At 38.0% G+C, this 24,992-nt stretch overlaps 1 protein-coding gene across 2 annotated transcripts in view; it reads right to left on the bottom strand.

Annotated features, from left to right (window-relative positions):
• Positions 1-24,992, bottom strand: part of SLC25A21 (solute carrier family 25 member 21) — a 523,645-nt gene that overhangs the window by 196,329 nt on the left and 302,324 nt on the right. For both annotated transcript variants that reach the window (XM_059055660.2, XM_067030681.1), the window contains exon 2: positions 10,903-10,951. In XM_059055660.2, the coding sequence (XP_058911643.1) occupies positions 10,903-10,951 (49 nt within the window). The remainder of the gene's footprint in view (positions 1-10,902; positions 10,952-24,992) is intronic.

Genomic DNA, 24,992 nt, shown 5'->3' with positions numbered 1-24,992 from the left:
AAAAAAAAATGTTTTTTAAGTATACTGGTTACTTTTCAGAATTTAAAAGGACACAAATACAGAGATAATTTAAATTCTAAAGGCTTTTTTTCTTGAGAACTTAACAGTACTGAATTAGATCTGATAGACATTTGCCATATGTTGTGTTCCTTCATAAAAAAAGAGAAATGCATATCCCAGATAGAGTTTGATTACCAAAAATTGAGGATAGTCAGTTTAATTTTGGATTGTTTTTGCTATGAAAGTATGTAACCTATTCAGTACTTGCAAAAGTTTCACTGGAGAAAATATTATTCAATAAGCCCCAAATGGGAAAATTTTATTCTGTAGGAATTTGGCCCAGAGCACGTAGAGTTGCATCCAGAGAATATACAGCTCTATTTATCATCTTGCAAACTTCTTCATTATGTCAAAACTAAATCTCAGCTGTGCCCTGACTGCAAAGCAAAAGCAATACAGGCAATTTAAGCCATCTCAACAAGAATATTTTGAGAATTAATCGATTTTCCAGGAATGTTCAAACAACTTTTATCAATTTTGGTCAAGGTTCACAGTTATGGTATTACATTATCAGCCTTGGTTTTATGTTTGTCTAAAGAAATTTATGATTTTTATTCTTGCTTCACAAAAAGGAAAAACAATCTTCTAGCATGCCCATGATAACCATGGTTTTCAGCTGTGCTACAATCCCAGCAATTCCAATTTCATTCGGCATCATTCCCACTACATGCTCAACTCAAAAGCAGCTCTCCCATGGGCAGGGCCCGAGGTTCCAAGGGTCAGCACACAGTTGTGCTTTCTCTTCTCAAGCAGCTCCTTTCTCAACACTTGGTTCTCTGGTGATACAGGAAGCACCCAAGTAAGTAACCTAAAGAGCTTCCTGCATGGCACATGACTTTTAAGGAATATTCCAGCTCTTTGAGACAGGCTCTTTATAAATGCAGATGAGGAACAAACACATCTGATAAGACAATTTTATTTTCACTGGTGACACTGCTTAGAGTTCAACTAGAAATCATTTAAAATAAAATAAGCGCTATAGCCAAATAAACAGCAAACATTTTGAACTTTTACTTTACTTCTTGAATTTAGAGCTAGAGCTTATCTCAAAATGGACATGGTTATTAGTTTCAGATTCTCTCTTTCCCCCAAAACCTGCACTTAAAATCGATGATTATCTGAGAAAAGTTTATGACTGCATTAAAAAACACTTAAAATATTCCATTTGTTTTTTAATTCAAAATAATCCCAAATCAGTTTATTTTATTCCTATATTTTATAGGCATATTCTATTCTAATAATCCAAAATTGGAATCTAAGCCATGGTTAAGGCAAAATATCTCATTATAGGGGAACCTGTGATGGGCATTCGCTAAATGAAGTTGCTGAAATTTTTAAAGCAATTGGGATAAAACCCTGGATGGGGACAGGGGGCGGGGCGGGGGGAACAGAGGAAGTAGTCTTCATGCTGACACTCACTTTAGAAGTAATTCACTTTCCCATGACAAAGATAAGAAAGTCATTTAAGAATTATTTACCTTTCAGCTTAAAAAAAAAGGATGTCTGGAGAAGCCTATTGGCAGGCATGAAGAGTGGACAGATGCTTCTCCTCATCCTCCAGGCTGGGCTCCTCGTAGAAGGAGAAGCCTTTGCAGTTAAGCAGAAGGAAGACAGAAGTGTCAAAATAGAACACGCCTTACTTATCGGCTAAGGGAGAATCTTCTAAGCCCATTTCATTAGTTGAGGAATAATAGCTACTGTCCTTTAAACAAACACCAAATCTGTATTTTAAAAATTTAGACAAAAACACAAAATTAAGGAGAGATGAAACATTTTACAAAGGTTCCACAATGTAAGTCATAAAAATAGTATGCTCCTCTGGGAAGTAATTTTAAAAAGAACTCCATTTACAAAAAAAGAGAAAAGAAAGGAAAAGAAAGGAAGAAAGAAAGAAAGAAAGAAAAGACAAAGAAAGAAAGATTAGAAATATTTCAAGATTATAAAGTGAATTACAGTTGATTCAACCTAATAGAACTATGTTATTTTATGTAGGGAGAACTGGCTGGATTTTTTTTAAAAGAAAAGTTTTTTTCCTTATTAAGAAATTTGAAAAATAATTTTAGTCTATGGTAGCAAGATTATTCTGCATAAAATCTTTGGGACCAATTTTTTCTCCAGTGCCTCAGAGCAACAGGTCCTTAGATGTCCTCTCTTTCTATCTCCTCCTCATGATTATTGGGCCTCTGGAGAAATGATTAAAACTGTTCAGTAGCAGCAAAAGCCCACGTACATGGAGTGTTTCCTATGGATCAGGAAGCTTTTGTAACCAGCCCTGCCAATGGCCTGCGTTTATGTTCAATGGGCTGTCTACTGTGGGCCCCTCTGAATTTTCAACAGTGTAGATACAAACCTTGTTTCCCAAAGAGGCAGAACATTGTCAAGTAAGAATCCCAGGAGTAATATTAATAAAATCTCTTCATGGGGTTATGGTCTCTCATCCCCAAACCTTCTGTCTTTCCCCAGAAAGTCACACGTATCTAGAACGTCATGCAGCATTCTTAACAATGCACAAAATAGGATTCTTTTCTCTTGTTTTAGGGTCAAGCTTAGATTATATTAGTCTTTTTACTTAAATCACTATACAAATATGGAACCTTTTAAAGTTTGCATGAATTCATTGGCAATGACGAATTTAATTTGCAGTAAAGAACTTAGGTGGGAACAAATGGTATTATTATTCTTTTTTTTTTTTTTTTGCAGTATGTGGGCCTCTCACTGTTGTGGCCTCTCCCGTTGCGGAGCACAGGCTCTGGACACGTGGGCCCAGCAGCCATGGCTCACGGGCCCAGCCGCTCCGCGGCATGTGGGATCCTCCCGGACCGGGGCACGAACCCGCGTCCCCTGCATTGGCAGGCTCACTCTCAACCACTGCGCCACGAGGGAAGCTCGCAAATAGTATTTTAAAGCACACATTTATTCACTTAACACATTCACTGCAGCCCTACAACAGGCCAAGGAGAGCATAGTTAATTGTCACCTCTACCCCTTCCAAATATATTATCCATCCTGTGTGCCATTTTTATTTGATTATGTTAATAAATAAAATCTTTAATGGTGACTGCATGGAAAGAATGACATACTCAATCAATGCAGAGCTGCAGTGTGCCCACCACCCAGGATTTCCTTGCTTTGGCTCAGTAAGTCCAGAAAGACATTTCAATTAAATAAAACAAATCCCAGAGAAACCCAGATATGGTCATGCAACTTCAAAAGCAAAAAGTTGAAGTTATACCAATGTTTTTTGGGATTCTGTAACCATTTTATACTATTATGAGTTGCCATTGATTGATTTAGCTAAATGACAAAGAGGCAACAAAAATATAGTTTATAAAAATGTGGTTCTACTCCTTGCTTGCTTTACTTCAGTCACATTCTCTCCATGGTTAGAAACAAGCCATGACAGTGGTCTAGCCCTGGATTTCTATGCACGGTGAGAAATCAGGCATAACCATGGTCTCACCCTGAATGTGATCTCAATGTTTTATACCACGGACAAATCGTTAACATATGGAAATAACCCTCTCAGCTGCTCTGTGATTTTTTTAATCCTATAGACTCTGCTGCCTTGACTTTATACTCCATCCTGAACTGTTTCCACTGTTCTCTCCCCATTATAAAAGGATTTTTTTTTCCTTTTCTTTTCTTTTTAAAGGATTTACTGGGGAAAAATAAAAGTTTCGTTCCTTGTTTCCACCCTGCTGTTCTGTTGGCCCCAATGGCTGCTCAATGTTCCCTCTCCAACCTCTAAATTAAGTGTTCATTTTCAAGTTCACTGCTGTGCTCCCCTCCCCCTGTAAAGGGAGGCTGTGGATGCTCCCCAGCCCCAGATCCTCACTCTCTGCTGGGCTCCCCAAAAAGCAGCCTCTCACCATAGCCTGTCCTCAGATTTCTCTTTTTAATAAAGTTTGTGATGGGCTTATGCCTCTAAATCATTTTTACCCATCAGAGCCATTTACATTCCCTCTGTAACAACCAACGCTCACTCCTCTCCCATCGCCTGGCACTGACTTTTTGCCCCTTTAACCTCACTCAGTATGACAGAATGTGTTTTCTCTGGCTGTAGATAATATATTCCCATATCACTCTCACAAACCACAGAATGAGCTCCTCAGGGAAACCTCTGCCCTTCCACTTCCCATCACTGCTAACAAAGCAGTTTACAGAAAAAAACCCAATGAGAACCACAGGTTAATGAGATGTTTAACACACACACAAAAAGAATTCTTTACATGAAGACTTTTTACAGAACTGCCTGTGGGGTATCCAGCCATGGTTCCCAAAGGCTGACCCAGTGACCAGTCGGGCTTAAGATTCACCCAGGTTGTTACATGTTAATATCCATAGGCCCCACCCCCAGAGTTTCAGATTCAGCAGGTCTGGGGTTTGGGAGCCACTGAGAGAGAGTGTGTAAATCAATCTCAACAGCTTCAGTAAAAGCCCCATAAGCACTTATATAATGACACGTGGATGCCAAATTTTCAAACCATGTGAGTCTTTAGAATTCACACAGTGATTAACATGTTTGGAGAGAAGTATGATAAGACTTCTCAGTGCAAGTTAAGTCCTAATGTGAGGAAGGATGAAAGCCAAGGTATGTATTGGCCTGTCCACTCACCAGCAGCCTATAACTGTGCATCTGTAAGGAGCTGTGAGGACACTCCTCACCCCCACCTCTCCCCGCCTTCCCCAGCATCCACCAAAAAGACGTGCCTCGCAGCTCTTTGACAGGACAGGCTTTTAAAAGATCAGTCTTTACAGGATGGGTAATTTAGTTCATTTGCACCTGATTTATGCCCCATTCAAAAATGAAACAAAACAAAAATGATGAAAAATGACTCTGGGCCAAAGAGAATGAACACCTCAGTAATTCCGTCTTCCTGGAGCACAATAAGCCATTTCCCTTACTGGGAATAAAAGTTTGAAGGGGATGTAAGCTAAAACCCCCTTGGACTGTGACTTTGATAAATCTGTGGGGTTTTGAATACCACTCTCTACACACCAGTATAGACCATCAAATGCATATGTAGTAAAATTCCCTCCCACCTAGGACCTTGCTAATTTGCAACTGTCAACCCATTTTAAGCAAGAGTATTTTTTCTTACTAAGGAACCACTGGACCACCTCTCTTTCCCCTTAAAGAAGTCCTTCCCCCATTGCACTCTAGGCTTGTGTTGTCTAATCCCATAACCACTAACCACATGTGGCTATTGAGCGTTTGAAATGTGACTATCGATATGTAGATGTGCTCTAAGTGTAAAATAGGCACCAGATTTCAAGGACTGAGTATGAAAAAAAAGAATGCAAAATATCTCAATAATTTTTATATTGATTAACATGTTGCTATGACAATGCTTTAGATAAATGAGCTCAAATAAGATATAGTCAAATGAGATATATTGTTAAAAGTAATTGTATAAAAAGTTTCTTTTTACTTTAAAAACTGTGGCTATTAGAAAACCTAAATTTATGTATGTGTCATGCTTTGTATTTCAATTAGCCAGTGTTGTCCTAGATGAAGTCCAGCATTTTGCTTTTCATCTCAAAGCTTGTCACTCGTGCTCCCTCCGCACCTTCAATGCCATGTGCAGGTTCATTCCACCCAACTTTCATCTTGACACGCCTACTGGAAACTCTCTCATCTCACTCTTCCCCAGTCCAGTCTCCAAAACTCCACCAAAAGCTTGAAATGTTTTTGCCCACCATCCTATCAAGTCATTTCTCCCTTTTTATTTCAACAGATTCTCACTTCCCATCTCTTTCATGAAATCTTAAGTTTTTCAATGAAGACAACACAGCTGCATATTACTCATTTTCTAGACATTCTAATTTGGCCATAGAACTCATAGGGCTATTATTTCTGATTGTTTCCCAATACTCATTTATTCATTTGCTCTACAGCATTCGCTGGGCACCTCCTGGAGGCCAGGCACTGTGCTTGCCACGGGGGTTACCTAAAAACATCAGCACACAGCCTTAAAATGATGTGTGGAATGATGTCAACAGGAACACATAGATGAAACTGATGCTCTCCTGCCCTCAGAGCCAGAAGGACTCTCTAGTTGCAAACACCCTTCTGAGGAAAGATTTAAGTAACAGTGCTCACATAACACAAGTCTTCCGGCTTGGAAAGTTGAAACCTTCTGACTCCATATTAAACACTTCCCCTCTCTCACACTTTGTATTCTCCCTCATGTTTCCCTGACTACCTTATAAACGCCATTTGTCTTTGTAGTTCCCATTTCCTTTGCTGACACAGTATTAAACACCATGCTTTCATATAAATATATATATATGTATGTATGTGTGTGTATATAACTATATATATAACTATATATATGTAACTATATATATATGTATAGTCATTTATTTCCTACAATAATGTAGGTACCGCATTATTCCTATTTGAAGATGAGAAAAACTGAGGCACAAGGAAGTTAAGTAACTTCCCTGTAACTGCTGTTACACGGATGATAAAGAAGCAGAATTTGAATCCAGGCAGCCTAACTCTAGAGCCAGGGTTCTTAAATACTAGGTAATCCTGTCTCAGAGAGAATACAAACAAACACCAAGGACCATGTAAGCTTGAAGCTGCTAAGGCCACCTGCTGCCAAGTGAGAGAAGCCATGCCAAAAATGAAGCCCATGTAGGGAAAGGAAAGCTGAAGGGAAAGGGGGAGAGACAGAGAGACAGGGAAAGAGACAGAGAGACAATATGAGAGATGTATGAGATATTACTGATTATTTAATATGAATCTCTGGAGGATATAAAGTGAGAGACTAAACTACCTTTGGTCTTTGTAGTTATACAAGTGAATAGTCTTTTGTCATTTGTAGGTATGGGTTCTTAACTGGGGGTCCAACCGTAACTGTACACAAAGTTCTTGGTGTATAAACAGAACTATAAAACAGTGTATATGCATGTCTCTGGGGAGAATCTTACAGGAGACCTTGATTCTGCCTAACTACCATGTTTACAGCATCTTAGCCAAATCTCCTCTGCAAAATCAGGTGGGGACATTTAGAACAAGGCTGTGGTCATGTTGTTAGCCTATGCTCACATTAGGTCTATCCCTAGAGACACACTTACATGGAGGAGAATAAGCTATTTCTTATCAGTTACAACTTCTAATAATCTTTTAAAATGCAAAGTGAGTTCCTGTTAAACATGCTGAATTGAAAAATGTATGCTTGTAACCTAAGTGTCCATCAATGGATGATGAATAAATAGAGAAAATGTGATATATCATATATATATATATATATATATATATATATATATATATATATATATATATACAGTAGAATGCTATTCAGACATGAAAAGAAGGAAATTTGCAACAACATGGATGGAATTTGAGGGCATTAGGCTAAGTGAAATAAATCAGGCAGAGATAGACAAATACCCGTATGATCTCACTTATATGTGGAATCTAAAAAAAAATCAAACTCATAGATGCTGAGTACAAATTGGTAGTTGCCAGGGGATGGGGATGGGGAAAATGGATGAAGATGGTCAAAACGTACAAACTTCCAGTTACAAAATAAGTAAGTCCTGGGGATGTAATGTATGGTTAATAATACTATATTGTATATTTGAAAGATGCTAAGAGAGTAGATCTTAAAAGTTTTCATCACAAGAAAAAGAAAATTGTGGCTATGTGCTGTGATGGATGTTAACTAGACTTATTGTGGTGATCATTTTGCAATATATACAAACGTTGCATCATTATGTTGTATACCTGAAACTAATATAATGTTATATGTCAATTATGTCTCAATTTAAAAAAAGAAAATGCATGTTTATGTCAGCTCTTTCTCCAAATCCCACTAAAATAACAGTGTGTCAGTTCTGTTTGTTTGTCTTCAGACCATTTCTCATTCTTCCCTTGTCCTGCTCTGTTCTGTTATGCAGAGGGACAGCCCTCTGCCAGGCTGGGCCTCCCAGTCTTCCTTGGGTTCAGCATATAGGAGCACTGATCAGAGACTAAAGGGTAGAGAGAAGAGAGAAACCAGAGGATTTCCCCTCTCCCTGTCTGCCTCAGGCAGGAAATCTGGCAGTGGCTGGGGTTCCTCTGAGACCAGCTACCACTTGACAGATCTACTGCGGTTCTAGCTTTCACCAGGTAGTCCTGGTGCCTGGGCTTAGGTAACACCACCACCTCCCCTCTCCCTCGAGCTGAGTGTAACAGAATCGGTAATTTAAAGAGTGCCAAAAAAATGATGAAAGAAAAATTCCTGTGAAGAAAGAATCTGGAAGTACATTTTTAGAATCCATTTTCTTTCCTTCCGCAGAGAAAAGGATTAGGCACAAATAGAACCCCCAAAGACTAGACTTACTGATTTTGCCATACTCCAGCACATAAGATGTTGTGGGAAATAAGCCATTTCCATGCTCAGATTAATTCATTATCCCATTCTTCAAGGAAAATATCCAAGGAGAGGCTAAAACAGCCCACAGAAAACTGAAGCAAGTGACGTTTGGCCTGGTGTATCCCATGCCCCACTTTAGAATCCAATACCCGCTACAATTTAGAATCCAATGTCCTTGGATGTCATTAAGGAAAGTAACCTGCTAAAATCACTAATGCTACAAGGTTTCATGAATTATCCCCTTTATGGTTTACAGTTTGTCTTATTAAGAAACGTGGTCATCTCTGGTACTATAACAGTGAAGATTTTGGCAATAATTTAGTCTGTCCTGTCCACTCCCTACCAGCTGTGTGTTAGTGCCCAGTGATAAATGCTACCAATCTTGCATATTCTACTTCTGATTCAGCCAACTGCAAAAGTTTGGAGGTTTCAGTTTATTCTATGATTGTGAGTCTTTATTCAATACAGTTTTTATTGTTATGCAGATCAAATACCGTCCACCCTCCAGTCCCCTTCTCCTTCAGGGTCCCTGGAAGGATTGTACTTTTCCCTCTCCCTTGAAGTTAGGTAAGGGTGTGTGACTAATTCTAATCAATGAATGCCCTTTTCCTAAAAATATCTATATAACAGAGAAGACATAAAGCCCCAATAACCTGGCACATCCATTTCAAGAAATATCCAGTACCATGAAATGATATCATTTTTGAAATTCATTGTGATGAGATTCCTATTAACTCATCATATTGTGAGCTCTCTGAGGGCAGAGCTAACCTAGAACCCATACATACTAGGTGCTCTATACATGTTGCTAAATGAATGAATGAAGGATTGAGGGAATGAATGAGTAACCATAATGTCAATACTGTCTTGTTTAAATCATTCTTATTTCTCCTTGTTATTTGAACACTGCACTAATTTAGGAAATTACCATTAAATGAAAAAGACAATTTATTCCTCAGAGAGATTAACAATAATCTGGCTTTTCAAAGAAGGTTAATATGGCAACTAAGAAGGAAAGGCCAGTGAGTTTTGCTTTCTGTTTCTGAACTCTATATAAAAGATGCTCCAGGAAGTACATCCACCTTACATTTGAATATAATTTTGGATTTCCTTCTTTCTCTGTTTGGGTTTGGAGACTTGAGGCTGCTATGGACTGAATGTTTGTGGCCCCCTCAATTCATATATTGAAGCTCTAACCCCCAATATGATGGCCTTTGGTGGTGGTGGGGTGATTAGGTTTAGATGAGGTCATGAGGGTAGAGCCCCATGATGGGATTAGTGTTGTTTATAAGAAGAAAGAGAGACATCAGAGCTTCCTCTCTCCATCACCACATGAGGATACAGCAAGAAGGTGATTGTCTACAAGTCAGGAAGAGGGCTCTCAACAAGAACCGAATTGACTGGCACCTTGATCTTGGACTTCCCAGCCTCCAGAACTGTAATAAATGTCTGTTGCTTAGGCCACCCAGTCTAATAAATTTTGTTATAGCTTCCCAAGCTGACTAAGAAAGAAGACAAATTCTCATCTTCTCTATCTCTATCAGAAATGTAATATTATTTGCATGTCACAGACACCTTCCCTTGCTTTCAGCAACCAGCTTAACTAAGATTCTGTTGCCTCTGTAGGTAAATTAAGCAACATGTCCCTTCAATGACCAGCCTGACTCATCAAGTATTTCCTAATTGTGGCAGTAAGGGTTTGTTTGACCATCACTGTTGCATGGCACTTTTTGCTGTTAAGCTCCAACCTAGGTATGGTGTTGTTGGGTTTTACACAATGCAAATAAATGGAAACTTTCACTATACTTTCAGAGCTTTTAATATGAAAAAATAGAGTTCAGTAATTTAGCCATGGATTTAACTTTTAAAAAACTGCTCTAGATCATATTAAAACCCACAAGATTTTTTTTTTCTCTTGGTAAACAGATTTAATACATTGCCCTGATTTTAAGGCATTTAAGAGCAAAGGCATTTTCCAGGAAATATGGCACTCTGTATTGGCAAACAGTTGTAGGAATAAATTCTTTAAGGACCATTTAAGAAGTTTACTTGAAATTTTGGAGTTTCACATCAAAATGCTCACTATTAAATAGCAATCTGTTATATGCTATATAACATATATATTATATGCAATGCCAAATGAAAGTCTGCTGTCATAATTCACTAGACAAAGTTTAGTTTTTACATCATTTTGATAAGTTTCCCTTGCTTACCAGTTTAGTCACAAATTATACCTTATGGTTGTCATGTGAAGGCAGTAAAATATTATATACTTTCGGATGACCTCTATCCAGAAATGCTTTTCACTGCTTACATTTTATCTGTCAAATAGTATTTTCTTTAAGAAGTAAATATAAATGCCATTATTGAGAGAAGCTACCAGCCTAGGACAAGTTCTAGCATTTAGTGTTCTGACAGATCTTAATTTGGGTATCAGCCAAAGTCAATAAAACTTGTTCATGCAGAATCTTACCTGGTTTTCACCACATCGAGAGGGTGCATCAGGCAAATTTCTACAAGACCTGAAAGACGATAAAGTCCAATAAACACTTATGTAAACACTGGTTCTTATTTCCTTGACCCTATTGGTTTCTCAAGTATGAATCTTCAAATGAAAACCTCGGGACTTTGGACATGAGAGGTAATAGAGGCTAATAGCAAAAGACTAATGAATAACATGATTTTATTTCTATGGGAGCAAGATACATGATTGATTACTTCTTTATAAGTGCTCTGGCACAAATGGAGATTTTAAACAGAGGAGTGATATTAACTTCTATTAATATGTTCTCCCAACAATCTAATCATCTGTCCATTAACCCTCCCACTGCTCCCAATCACATTTATTAACATGCAAACACATGAGCAGTGATGCTCCAACCCTCTCCCCTTTGGAAGATGCACCATCTCTCTCATCACAGCATGGATGTACTGGTGTCACAAGCACCTCTAAGTCTGAAAGAGTCAATGCCCAAGTAGAAGAAAAGCACAAATACTATCATCCAAGGAGAACAGTTTCTTTTCAGTGTTCAATTCCCTGAGCTTTTCCTTCTCTTTGGAATGTTGTCCTCCTGTGAGGATACACACACATACACTTCTTCTGAGAATCCTACTTACCTTCAGATCTCAATTTGGGCAACTATTTTCCCAGAAATCCTGGGGCAGAGATTGTTAGTTGTCCCCTAGTATTCATCCCCTTTTCTTCCTGGTTGCTCAGAATACATACTACGTTTCCCAGCCTCCCATGCTGCTAGGTCACATGTGACTAAGTTCTGGCCAATGGGAGGTAAGTGCAAGTGGTTTGAGCAAGTTTTAGGAAGTCTTTTAAAGTTAAGGAGGCTGCTCCTCTCTTTCCCTCTCCTACTTCCTTCTGGTGGAATGTGGACCTAGGGCAGGGGAAGCCATTTTGCACAATGAAGTGATTTGGGGCATGGAGGTCACACGTAGCACAGCAACAAGACAGAAGTAGTCCCTGACATCATGGAGTTCTGGTCTACCTCCAGACATTCATGTTGAAGAAAATTTTCATTTTCTTTAAACTACTGATATTTGGGTTTTCTGCCACTTGTACCTGAACCTAATTCTGATACAGGTACCCTTTGATGTGCTCCCACAGTACCCTGGACTTGTGTTATTACATGGCACTGTAACTGTTTTCTTGTCTAAAAGCTCCACAAGGACAGAGATTCCACCTGCCTTATTCACCTTTATATCCCCATCACTTTGCACAATAGTTGGCAGTCAGCACAATAAAAATTTGTTGAATAAATAAATTAATGCTGATTAGGGTTATTGCACATGCCACTATGTCAGCTAATTCTCTAGATGAACTGAACTGGCAGCAATTTATTCTACATTTATTTCATTAGTTTGAACATAACCCAAATAAGCAAGCAAGGACAGAGAAATACTGGTAAATATGATATGAAATAAAGCACAGGAAGTACTTGAATGCAGAATTGCAATATTGTTGATCACATATCCAGATGCTCAGCAGCTATGTAAACGTGAGAAAGTGACCAATGATCCAACACCTAATAGACTGACAAATGATTCTTCAGGGGTGTGCATGCAGGGTATTGTGCTCAGTGCTGGGACATAGCCTGATGCAGTATCAAGGGTGCCTGAAAGAATGAAGAATTTCAAAAGTGGGCACAGAAGTGACACACTGAGAACAACCTTACATGTAAAGGGAAAACAATGAACAGAGAACAGCAATATGCATAAAACTAAGTTTTAGGCCCAGTGATTTAGTGTTGCTATTTACAGTGTGAAATGTTGCTATTTATGATCTGTACCAATTCTAGTCTTGCATAACAGTTTACTTTTATTGTCAAATTGTCAACTGTCGTCAAGGAACTATGCCATGGTTCTCATAAAATGAATGACAGAAAATACAAATATTTACAATTTTTAAGTAAAATTTTAATTCAGCTGTGGCTGGGGTGTGCTTTATATTTGAGATTATTCATCCCAGGACACAAGGCTGATTTCTATAAGGTAAAGACCTTGCAAAAATTTTTTAAACATACATACATATATATATGTATATATGTTTAAACATATATATATGTATATATGTTTAAACATATATATATATATAGGGGGGGGGAGAATATATATATTTCACCAGGAAGCATTTTCTACAATTTTCACCTACTTTGCCAATAACCACTGGTGGAGGACTCAAGTTTATCCTTAAAGCTGGGAATAGAAAGTCACATTAAAGGCATCACACTTCACAGAATGGATGGTGGATGGGATGGTTGTTTTTTTTATTTTGGAGATTTAGAATGCTTACAATGTAAAGCAGAAGACCCTTTATTTTCAAACTATCCCTTTACAACCTAAGCCACAGAAAAGAGACAATGGAAGGTACAGGACCACATTGATGGACTGACCATGGGACACACCACCCCTGCTAACTCCTAACAGAATCCTCAAGTATAGAAACCTAGAATGTTATTGTCATTCCTGTGCCTTCCTTCCTGGTCCACCTCTGCCTTCACCCATGAACAGTGCTGCAATGGCTTCAGTAACTTTTTTAGCAATAAAATGGGGGAATGCAGAAGACAAACTAGGTGTCCAAAGGTAGACTTGAATATAGATTATTAAAGGACAACGTCAAGTGATCCTTCAGTTCAGGTCTTCATTTTTTTTTTTTTTTTTTGCGGTACACGGGCCTCTCACTGCTGTGGCCTCTCCCGTTGCGGAGCACAGGCTCCGGACGCGCAGGCTCAGCGGCCATGGCTCACGGGCCCAGCCGCTCCGCGGCATGTGGATCTTCCCGGACCTGGGCACGAACCCGTGTCCCCTGCATCGGCAGGCAGACTCTCAACCACTGCGCCAGCAGGGAAGCCCCAGGTTTTAATTTTGATTTTAACTATACACAATGCTATTATACATTGATCTGTTCTAAGATAAATTACTTGAGAACTGAGTCTTCTAAATTTACTCTGACTTCTTATCACTGAGTCAATTCACATTTCCTTTCTCTACAATTCCATGACATATACCAGTTATTTTATATTTTACATTACCAATATTATATTACAATTCCATTACATATTTCAAGAATAGCATTTATCACACCATACTGTGGCCAGTAATATACAGAAATATATAACTGTCTCTCAACACCACTCCCCCCATCCCCATACTGGCCATTGCAACATTCATCTCCAGACACTGCAGTCTACGTGAATGGCATCTCCTGCACTTGTGAAAATGTGTAGTCAAATACAAACCATGAGTTCTTAGAGAAGAGGGAGTATTTAACTTTATCGGCCTACTGAGTAAATAATGCATAACACTAAATACATGAAATTCACACAGGAAGGTTTCTATCTACACTCACTCCTTTGGTGATCTCATTCCAACCCATGATTTTAATTACCATCTATATGCTAACAACTTGCCAATTTACATTTTCAGTCCAGACTTCTCTTTCAAAGTCTAGACAAATATCTGATTGCCTATTTGACATCTCTGCTTGGATATCTAACAGTCATCTCAAAATTCACATGTTTAAAACGGGACCCCTGAGTGTCTTCACTAACACCCCTACTCAGAAAACAAAACAAAACAAAACAAAATAAAACAAAAAACAAAACAAAACAAAAGCCAACCTGTTCAACCTTAGAGTCACCCTGGACTCCTCTTTCTCTCAAAATCCTCTTCCAATCTATTGGTTCTACTTCAAAATATAACCAGACTTCTACCATCTCTCACTTCCTCTACTGCCTGTGCCCTCACCCCCTTTCTGGTTAAGTCATGGTCACCGTTTCTCAGCTGATTAACTGCAGCACCTCATTAACACGTCTCCCTTCATCCACCTTTGACTCCTTCCATCTGTTCTCACCCAACAGCTGAAGTGATCCTTTTTAAGATGTAAGTCATTTCATGTCATTCCTCTGGTCAGCAATGGCTCCCCATCTCACTCAGAGAAAAGCCATACTTAATCCGGGCCTGCATTACTTCTCTCAGCAACTAACTCTCTTACTATTCTCCCCCTCACTGATTCTACTCTGGCCACAGTGGCCTCTGCTGTCTCCCACACATGCCAGGACTATCTCAGCTTTTGGCCTTAGTGCTAGCCATTTCCTCCGCCTGGAATGCCCCTCCCCCAGATTCTACTTGGCCAACTTCCTTCACATGGTCAACGAGTAATCTGACCAGTCTAACATAGAGGTCTGCTCCTCCCCACCCCAGCACCAAAAAAAATCCTCATGCTGCTCTGCTTTTTCCTTTTTCCATGGTACTTATCAACTTCTAACATACTATATTATTTACTTTGTTTTTATGTTTATTGTTTCCTGTCTCTCCCAGTAGAATATAAGCTTCACCAGGGCAGAGATCTTTGTCTGTATTGTCCACTGATATGCACTAAGTACCCAGAATATTCCTGACACCTAATAGTTGCTCAATAAGTATTTGTTGAAAAAAGAAATGGAATGATATAAAACAATACACCTGACACAATAATGGGATTCCTTTACAGTGGTATGTAGAAGATGAAGTTTTAAGAATTTAGTGTACACAGAGAGAATTCACCCAGTCATTCAAGGAATCCATGATAATGTCTAATATAGGGAGTAAGTCTACTGAAATGTTATGAGTTTGTTTGTAGAACGAATGGATTATTCCAAAGATAATTTTTTTAAGTAACATTTTACGAATCAGAGAACATCTCAGTATCTCCGTGAAGACACAAAGGAATAGCAGTGCAGACAGAGAATTGAGGCATTCAAGCATCCCCAAGATATCAGTTACAAGTAAGACCTATGTTTTCCTTTTATCAAACCAAAAATTTTTGCATTGTACTATAGCTCCTTCCTTGGCATTTTCAAATTAAACCTAAGACTTCTCATTTGTTTTCTGAAATTCATACTATCCTATTACCTTAACTGATTTCGTGTGACATGTTTAACTCTTTAAAACTATAACTTTTTAAAATATAAAAGAATCTTTTTATTTTTTAAAGAGAACCAAAGAGGGAATAAATGGTTTCAAACTGTGTAAATCTGAAATTCAAAAATAGTACAGCTACAGACAGAACTGATATTTTTTCATCTACACTACTAGTCAAGCAAATCATTACAACATCCTATTTGATAGCCTGCCCAGAAAATGTGGTAGCCCTACTGAATTACAAGCGATGTGAGACTCATAAAGGGAAATCAGATATATTATACTTTCCCCTAATAATAGTTAAAGTGCACTACCTTCGCGGCACAGTAAATTAATATTATGCACACTGAATTGGCTTAATAGGCAATGTGATTTGGCAGGCTTGAAAGATGTTGTTAAATGTTATGCTTTTGGGCAAGCCACAGCCTTCCTTGAAAATTCTGAAGCAAATATTTTCATGGAGGTTTACTGTTAGCATGTATTTTTCTAAAGAAACTAACCCTAAGCAATGGCCGCTAGCACAAATCTAAAGGGAGTGCAGTAATTTTCCTAGTGCATACTTCTTGCTCTCATAGAGTTTATTATCTCATTGATATAAGAATTTAGGAAAATACATTTCAGTTATAAACATATGCATACATTATGGTCTAGAAATCATGGTAGATAGAGCATGTACAAGGGAGGAAGAAAAGTTTAGGCAGAGCTTAAAAATAAGTGAGTTTTAAAAATCACACTTTGAATGCAGAGACAGAAAATTTGAAAATTATTAAACTAATGAAAATCTCACTTGTAAGCAAAGTTTGTATATATTTTTTAAACTCAATTTCAGCTCAGTGTAATACACACACACACACACACACACACACACACACACATTTTTTTTTTTTTTTGGTCATGCCATGTGGCATGCAGGATCTTAGCTCCCCGACCCGGGATCGAACCTGTGCCCCCTGCATTGGAAGCACAGAATCTTAACCACTGGACTGCCAGGTAGGTCCTAATGTAATGTATCTTAAAATTGTTGTTTGCTATTTTAATTCAATGGAAGTTATCCTTTTATTTTACTTTTTCGTTATTAAACTTTATATTAGACCCCAAGTAAGCTCCAAGTGCACTTAGGTAAGTGGTCCAATTTTCAGATATGTTGGTCTTTTATGGAAAGTTAACTGCTATATATGGGCCTTAACACAATCAGTAATGCAATGAGAAACACCAGGGGAAAAATAAGCTGTGGATTAGGTTGGCAGATGGTAAAATACCTTTAGAAACGTATAAAATGCTTTAAAGAGAGGAAATGTGAAGAGAAAGAAACTGACATCACTTGTTTTACAGATTATATGTGTATAATATATATACATTCATAAAAAGTTTGCATTGCATTTCATTTATCTAGAGTGAAAAAAATGTTCAAGCTGACCAGCATTTCAGCATTGGAAGTTTATCAAAATGCAGAAGGGCAGCTGAAGAAGGGATTAGGAATCTATGGTATGTCTGCCAAGTACCAGGACATCTCTTTCCAACTCAACAGAAGACTAGCCCAATTCTGGGGACTCCTCTATCAACCAGAAAGAAAAAGACATTTGCTCTGCCTCAGGATTTCTTATTTTTTTTTTAATTGAAATATATTTGACATATAACATATGTAAACTTAAGATGTCAACGTGGGGCTTCCCTGGTGGCGCAGTGGTTGAGAATCCGCCTGCCGATGCAGGGGACACGGGTTCGTGCCCCGGTCCGGGAAGATCCCACGTGCCGCGGAACGGCTGGGCCCGTGAGCCATGGCCGCTGAGCCTGCGCGTCCGGAGCCTGCGCTCCGCAATGGGAGAGGCCACAACGGTGAGAGGCCCGCGTACCACAAAAAAAAAAAAAAAAAAAAAAAAAAAATGTCAACGTGATTTAATACATTTATGTATTGTAATATGATCACCACTGTAGCAATAATTAGCACTTCTATCACATCACATAATTATGTTTTCTTTTTAGTGGTTGGAATAATTAAATTCCAGTCTCTTCAAAAGTTTGATAACTTTTTACAAGATTGGTCTTCCTTTCTTCTTTTATTGAATTGCCTGGAAAGAAGGATCCCTCTGTTTGTCACAAGACTCAGGAACAGAACTTAGTCCCTCCCTGCGCAGTCCCTCCCCAGTCCTGCGCAGAAGCTGGCTCTCACAGGCCAGACACTATGCTTCTCTTCCAATGATGCATTCAGCGCCATCACGTTTGCAGCTTGAAACTGGCCACGCTGGGAGTATTTACACTAAGGAAAACGGCAAAGGCTACAAATAAGAGATTTTGTTTATTTGTTTGTTTTCCAGAGAGCCAAATTAAACATTTACCAGCACAACGCTGCCCAAATCTAACCACAAATTCTGTTCCCTATCCTATTAGGTTCAAATAATTTTAAAAGTATAGTACATGGAGAGTTTTAAATTTCCAGTAGTTCTTTAACTCTGCTCGTTGCAAATTTCCAAAGGTGCCATAAATTAATCTTCAGCCTATATTCTCTGTTCACGACAATTTAACAATAAGAATTATGATCCTACTCCAGAAATTTAAAGAAATCCTTAGGAACTGATACCCAAGAAAACCAACCAACCCACCAAACTACCAATCACACCTATGATTTGCTATGCTGTTGTGCGGATGCTTCTATTCTCTAGACCACATAGAGATTTGGTAATGAGTGCAACAGTCTTCCAGTTCTCAGGAAAACAGCTTCTTGCCCCTGCCCTCCTCCAAGAGCGTAAGCACCTTAAAAGAGAGGAGAGGAAATGTGGCTACAAAGCCAGCTTCGCCTAAGTCACCAGACAGAAGTCCAAAAACAGGAAGAAGGCCTTGGGCAAATAACATAGCATCTTACTAAATGAAGAATTCAGGATTTTAGGTCACAAGTAGCCAGTTCTTCCTTAGAAAATAAAGTCACTAGTACCAATTACCATCAAAGAAAAAGAAGGATGGAATTGTAATGTTTTTCTCCCTATTCTAAATAGTACTACTTCTTGCAATCATATTGTTCATCTTGAAAGAGTTAAAAATTTAGAACTTTAAAAATATTTGCCACCATTGCCTTAATTAATATATAGCCAAGTTTTCTGCACTTAATCACATTGCTTTACTACTTGCTTTTAGGTGATAGCTCTTAATTTTTTATTTGCCATGACCTAGAGCCATAGTTACACAAATTCTTATTTTTGAACTGTTATTCCACACCAGCCTCCATACCATGCTCCCAGGAAATCCAGCTTACTGAGTCAAGTATTCTAGGTAAATCCCAATACACCATATGCTTTATCAAGGTCTGGCTTATGAGGAAAAAAATGAAGAAAGCCTATTCATTTTCAGCCATACAGTTTAATCACAAAGAATTACTACTAAGTATGGATTAAGCTAATCTTTATTTCCACATGAAAAACTTGCAAAAATGAAACTGCCCTTCAAGTAAAATAAGTACCAGCTGAAAAACAATATTTGGATACTAAAGTGTGAGACATTACATAAACACAACGGCAGGTAGATTTCATAACACAAATATTTAGCTGAAATAGTACTGAATATATTACTACTCACAGAAACATTATCTAAATAATAATCAACGTTTGATTTCAGTTAATATTCTTAAATTACTAACTCACTAGAAACAATATTTGCCTCCTTGGCTTCCATCCCAACGAGCACCATGGTATGTGTCTTTGCTACTGTATAACATTAAATGTACTTAATCTCAGTTTTCTAGGTGTTGGATAAGTACATTTCCAGAAGGGTTTTCATTCACCAAATTTTTGTGAGTCTCTACTGTGTACCTAGTTATTCCAGCGTATTTCTAGATGTTGGTTCTCTTCTGCTTGCTTCCATTTTCCATTTTCTCAGAAAGCAAGGTCATCAATTCAGAGCGATGATGAGGAAGAGGATGTTAGAGAGAGCAGAGAGAAGGTATGAAACAGTTGTCAGTAGGAGTGAGGGAGGCGATGGATCAGGGAAACGTAGTACGATTAGTAGGTAGCACTGAGAGTCCACTTGAGGCCAGCAGTCATGAGTATAGCGTCATTTTCTGTAGCCACATTCAGCTGTGTGAGTGCAGGCAGAGTAGACAGGATAATATTTAACCAGGATGAGGTTTTGCCAAATGAATATGAGGAAGTGACAGAGGGCAACGAAAAGAATGTTTGCCAGAAAGTGATTATAATGGTTGACTACGGAAGCTAGGAAGGAGGGAAGTGAGGACAAATGGGGATGAGGACATGGTGGTAAGAGCAGAGGCTTGCTGGTCCTGTTGGAGACAAGATACTAGAGGAGAGAGCTGGAAAGCTAAGAGGTGGAGGTAACATTGAGATGACTACTAAGTTCCATTCTTATTAATACATAGTAACTAAAGCTTTTTTTTTTCTCTCTTTATCTCCAGTATCTAGCACAAGGTATGGTACATCATCTATATACTGAATGAAAGTGTTGAATGAACAAAATGTTGATTCTATTATTGAGTAATACCAGGTATGTGAAGAACAAACACACTGATGGACATTCACCATTCCCTGAACTAGATTCAGCAGATAGTCTCTTTGTTTTGTTTTGATCTTCAAGGTTTCTTTGAGTTTATGGTTTGACAAATATTTAACTAAGATCCTATAATGACCAGAATGTGTACACCTTAAGCAGTTAATATACTTAATAGCCAATGTACATCATATAGAAATGTAGAAAATTTGAAACATCGACTAAAATAATTATACAAATAAACACAGGCCTAAAGATGGGTCAAGAACCCAAACAAAGCTACTTTAAGAGATTTTGAATCTACAGTATTAAGTCCTCAAAAGTAAAAGGACACATTCATATTTATATTTTGAAGCAAGGTTAGATAGTAATAAATGAAACACTGTAATGAATTAATCGTCTTTTCTAGGGAAGGCAGCCCTAACTTTTTGTCAAGCAACTTAAACCACATCCTCACTAGAAGAATCTCTTGATAGATGAATTTTAAAACTATGACAGTCTATCCTGGAAATCTACAGGGTGCCTACAAAGTCTGAAAATATAGACAAATAAAATTTCTTCATGTGCTATTTTGATGCTCCAAGGATCAATGTCTTCATTTTTTTCCTATGCACTAAAGTAATATAGGGGACATGTGAAACAATGGCAGAAACTAAAAGGGTACTATAATTCTGGGAACAACACCAGAGCTCCAACAAAATCCATTTTCTCTTTCTGCCTTGATCCATGATATCTCAGAAGCATGGCATTTCCTAGCATCTCTTGTGTGTGACCATGTGACTAAGTTCTCACCCACGGAATGTGAGTGGCATACAGCTTAAGACCATGAGTATGCCTCTTTACTACCCACTTTCCCCTTCCCACTAACTGGAACTTCAGCGTGGTAGTAACTCAAGTTATGCCTTACAGATGACAAAACAGTGCCCTAGGGGATGGTGGAGCAACAATTGGAAGGGACTCATGTCCCAGAGTGACCATGAGGAACAGAGATTTCGTGATGAACTGAACTATTACCATCAGAACAGCCACGTGGCAGCTTCCCTGGTGGAGCAGTGGTTAAGAATTCACCTGCCAATGCAGGGGACAGAGGTTCGAGCCCTAGTCCAGGAAGATCCCACATGCCACGGAGCAACAAAGCCCATGCACCACAACTACTGAGCCTGTGCTCTAGAGCCCGCAAACCACAACTACTGAAGCCCGCACGCCTACAGCCCATGCTCCACAACAAGAGAAGCCACCGCAATGAGAAGCCTGTGCACTGCAACCAAGACCCAATGCAGCCAAAAATAAATAAATTTATATAAAAAATTTTTTTAAAAAGTACTGTCACATGAAAGAAAAATAAACCTTTTTTCTTTAAGACACTGTATGGTTGGGTCTCTTTGATACAGCAGTTACAAATGTCAAATCAATTAGCACCATCACACAGTTGCTAGCTGTATCATGAATTCATAAATGGCACCTTTTCTGTACTAAATTCAACTTACGACCATGGAGGAGTGAGGATTCCCCTGTTTCCCAAGAAGAAGAAGAGTGACATTATGAAGTGTGCTGAGACCAGGGCTGTGAAATTACAGTGGGTTCACTCAAGCTGCACCTACGGCTTTCTCTTGCCTTGGAATGGGTTTTGGAGCACTAGTAATTGAAACTGAATTTAAGAACGTGAGATTTAAAGTTGATATGAAAGATATGGCTCAAGTTAGACCATAATACAATTACTAAAATGAGCAAAGACTCTAAAATGTCATTGTCTAAAAAATGAAACAATACTGTTTTTTCCATTGCAGAGTTTAATTTATTCAGTATTTGTTTCACACAGCTTGAAAGATATTCCTACAAGGAGCTGTTTGTGTTTTAAAGTGGTGTTTTCCAGAATGAACACATATTCCACGTTTTCTGTTTTACCTTACCAATGAAAAGCTGAAGGAGTTGGTGTAAGAGAAACAATGCTTTCTTATTCATGCAGGTAGTCAATTCCCACAAAAATCATTTGTCAGGGCTCTTTTGGTTGTTTAAGTCAAAATTCAACACAAATCAGCTTAAACACAAAAAGGGAATTTGTTGGCTCACAATTGAAATGATGGAATTGGCAGCAATGCTTGGCTCCAAGACCTTCTCTCCCCTTCCCTCATCTGCTTGTCTCTGCTTGTCTTTATTCACTCCTGCTACAGAGGTTTCCTAACACAGAGAGATAAACTGCCTCTGAGAACCCCTGGTTCCCATCCTGTCATCTTTCAGGTGCAAGAGGCAAGCAGGACTCTTCTCTGAGGGCTCCAACAGAAAAATCCTGGAGGGCTTTGATAGATCTCACTTTGGTCACATGTGAATCCTTGGGCCAGTCACTGTGGGAAGGAGGTTGTGGACATCTGATTGGTGGGGATTTGGTCACATGTGTACCCCTGGATGGAAGGCTATAGAAAATAAAATTTCAGAGTTTTAAAATTTCTTTGTAACATCTTTTTCTTTGTACTTTGGAAAATAAGACTGGGTTTGGAATACTTAAACAACACTCTACCTGCTTCCTTATCTAAATAATTAAGATTTCATCCTAATTAACTGACCTCTTTTCCACACTGCTAACCATCCAATGACAATGGTACTGGGATTAATTAATTGCACTTCATTTCAAAAAACACTTTTCTACTAGGAGCTCTAGTTTATGGTTTGGTTATTCTATATTCCTGTGAGATGAGCAAACTTGGAAAGAAAATGAAATGTCTCAGGTTTTAAATATACATATATTGCATAAGATGTTATGTTCACTTATGGATAAGGCCCGGCTCACCTAAACTTGTCATGTATAAAGTATTTATTGTATCAGGAAAGGTGTGCAGAAACAGGGAAGACATAATCGCTGCTCGAAAGGTGGCAATCCCTGATTGTAATGGCTTCCATAATAATTCTGGAAGCCATTGCAATAGGGTATCATGGTTATTAAAATTGTACACTGCTTCCTGGAGGGGCAACAGAGGTAACTTTGGCTGCATGTTACAAGCCACAATTCAGTTTGGCATAGTATCTTGCACGAAAGTGTATCCCAAACCACTTTACAGAAGTGAAATTTCCATTCTCAAGCCAATATATGCTATACATTACAGAGCAGCTGTGTGCAAACATTGCCTCATGGAAAAAAAGAAAAAACCTAAGGCATTAGGCCATGAGATAGAAATCCAAAGAAAAACTTAGGAGGCATGGACCACTAGGGCAGGAAGGAGGGAGAAGAGGAAAGAATGATGAGGAAGGAAACAGGTTAATTTGCAAGTTTTAGAAATGGATCTGTAATAAGCTAAAGACACATCACACAATTTTTTCCCTAGAAAAAGTTGAGAGTGAGACAATATTTTATATGATCCAAACGAGTAGTAGAGAAGTTAAATAAACGTAAGAAGTGAGGGCTGACAAACTTTCAAAGTAGTGGTATAATTATACAAGATTAGTAATCTCAACTAATATGGGATAAAGGCAATACAGTGATGTATTTTGAGCTAACTTGAATTATGGTAAACTATTATCTAGAAAGGTTAGGAGATGAGATGTACTGTGAAAACTAATTTCATAAGCATACGCATCATACATAATTGTGCATTTAAAAATAAACAGAGTTTTATAAAATATTACTAATACAATAATACTAAGACAAACCAAATAGAACACATACTTTTAGAATCTCACCTGGTTTTAAGAAACCATAAAATATCCATTTTTATGTTATTTTTGAGTCCTAGAGTACCAGTTAACGGGGAATTGTATTAAACGACTGACAACAGTTTGCTTTACTTAAACTGGATTCCCAATATAAAATCTTGTTTTTTTACCTAAATAACTTTTTAAGTGGAAATTACTCCCAAGAATATAGAGCAACAAAAAAATTTGACTCTATTTACATTTCCCATCATATAAATAACAGTAAAATATTTTTTAAAATTCAAATTCTCCATTTTAGATGTTCACTTGAAGCTTAAGTTTCTATTTTGAGTATTATCCACATAGCAAATTAATCTTCTATACACTGTGTGCATAATAAATATTATTCTAGTTCCATAAACTCCAAGATTATCCATTTATCAAGGGGTTTATAGAACTCATTAAAAGTTATGCACTTCTTTTAAGGGGATATACTCTTGGGTACTGAAGTTTTCCACATAAAAATATGATTAATTCTGTATCTTGTGTAAGTTATTCATGTTTGGCATCTGCTCATTTTAATTTGGCAAGTATCCCATTTTACATGACTCATATAACACTATACATGAAAAGTGAAGAAATTAAATCCATAATGTGTTATTTCCCCAAATGTTTAGAAATACTGGATACTCAGTTGGGTTGTAAATGAATTTGGTATCACTGGTCTTTAAGGGACACTGAAGATTACACAGATTATCACTGATTTTGTCAGCTTAACAAGGGTTTAGCAATGCCAGATATATATACATGAAAATTCCCACCAGACTGGGCACAATTAAAGTTTTTCCTTTACCTTCTTAAATGCACAGTATTTTTTTTTAAACCCATTCTATCTGAAAAAAACAACAACAACAATCACTGTGTCTTAAAAGGAAAAACAACGTTTCAGGAATTTTTGTTCTATCATATATCTTAAGAATGATGACAGAATAAAGGATCCTCCCCTGTACCTTCCTCTCCCTCATATGCTCACTCTAC

This window comes from Kogia breviceps, chromosome 3 (assembly GCF_026419965.1).
Source record: "Kogia breviceps isolate mKogBre1 chromosome 3, mKogBre1 haplotype 1, whole genome shotgun sequence".
Taxonomy (NCBI): Eukaryota; Metazoa; Chordata; class Mammalia; order Artiodactyla; family Physeteridae; genus Kogia; species Kogia breviceps.
This window is presented reverse-complemented; position numbering and strand designations above follow the sequence as displayed.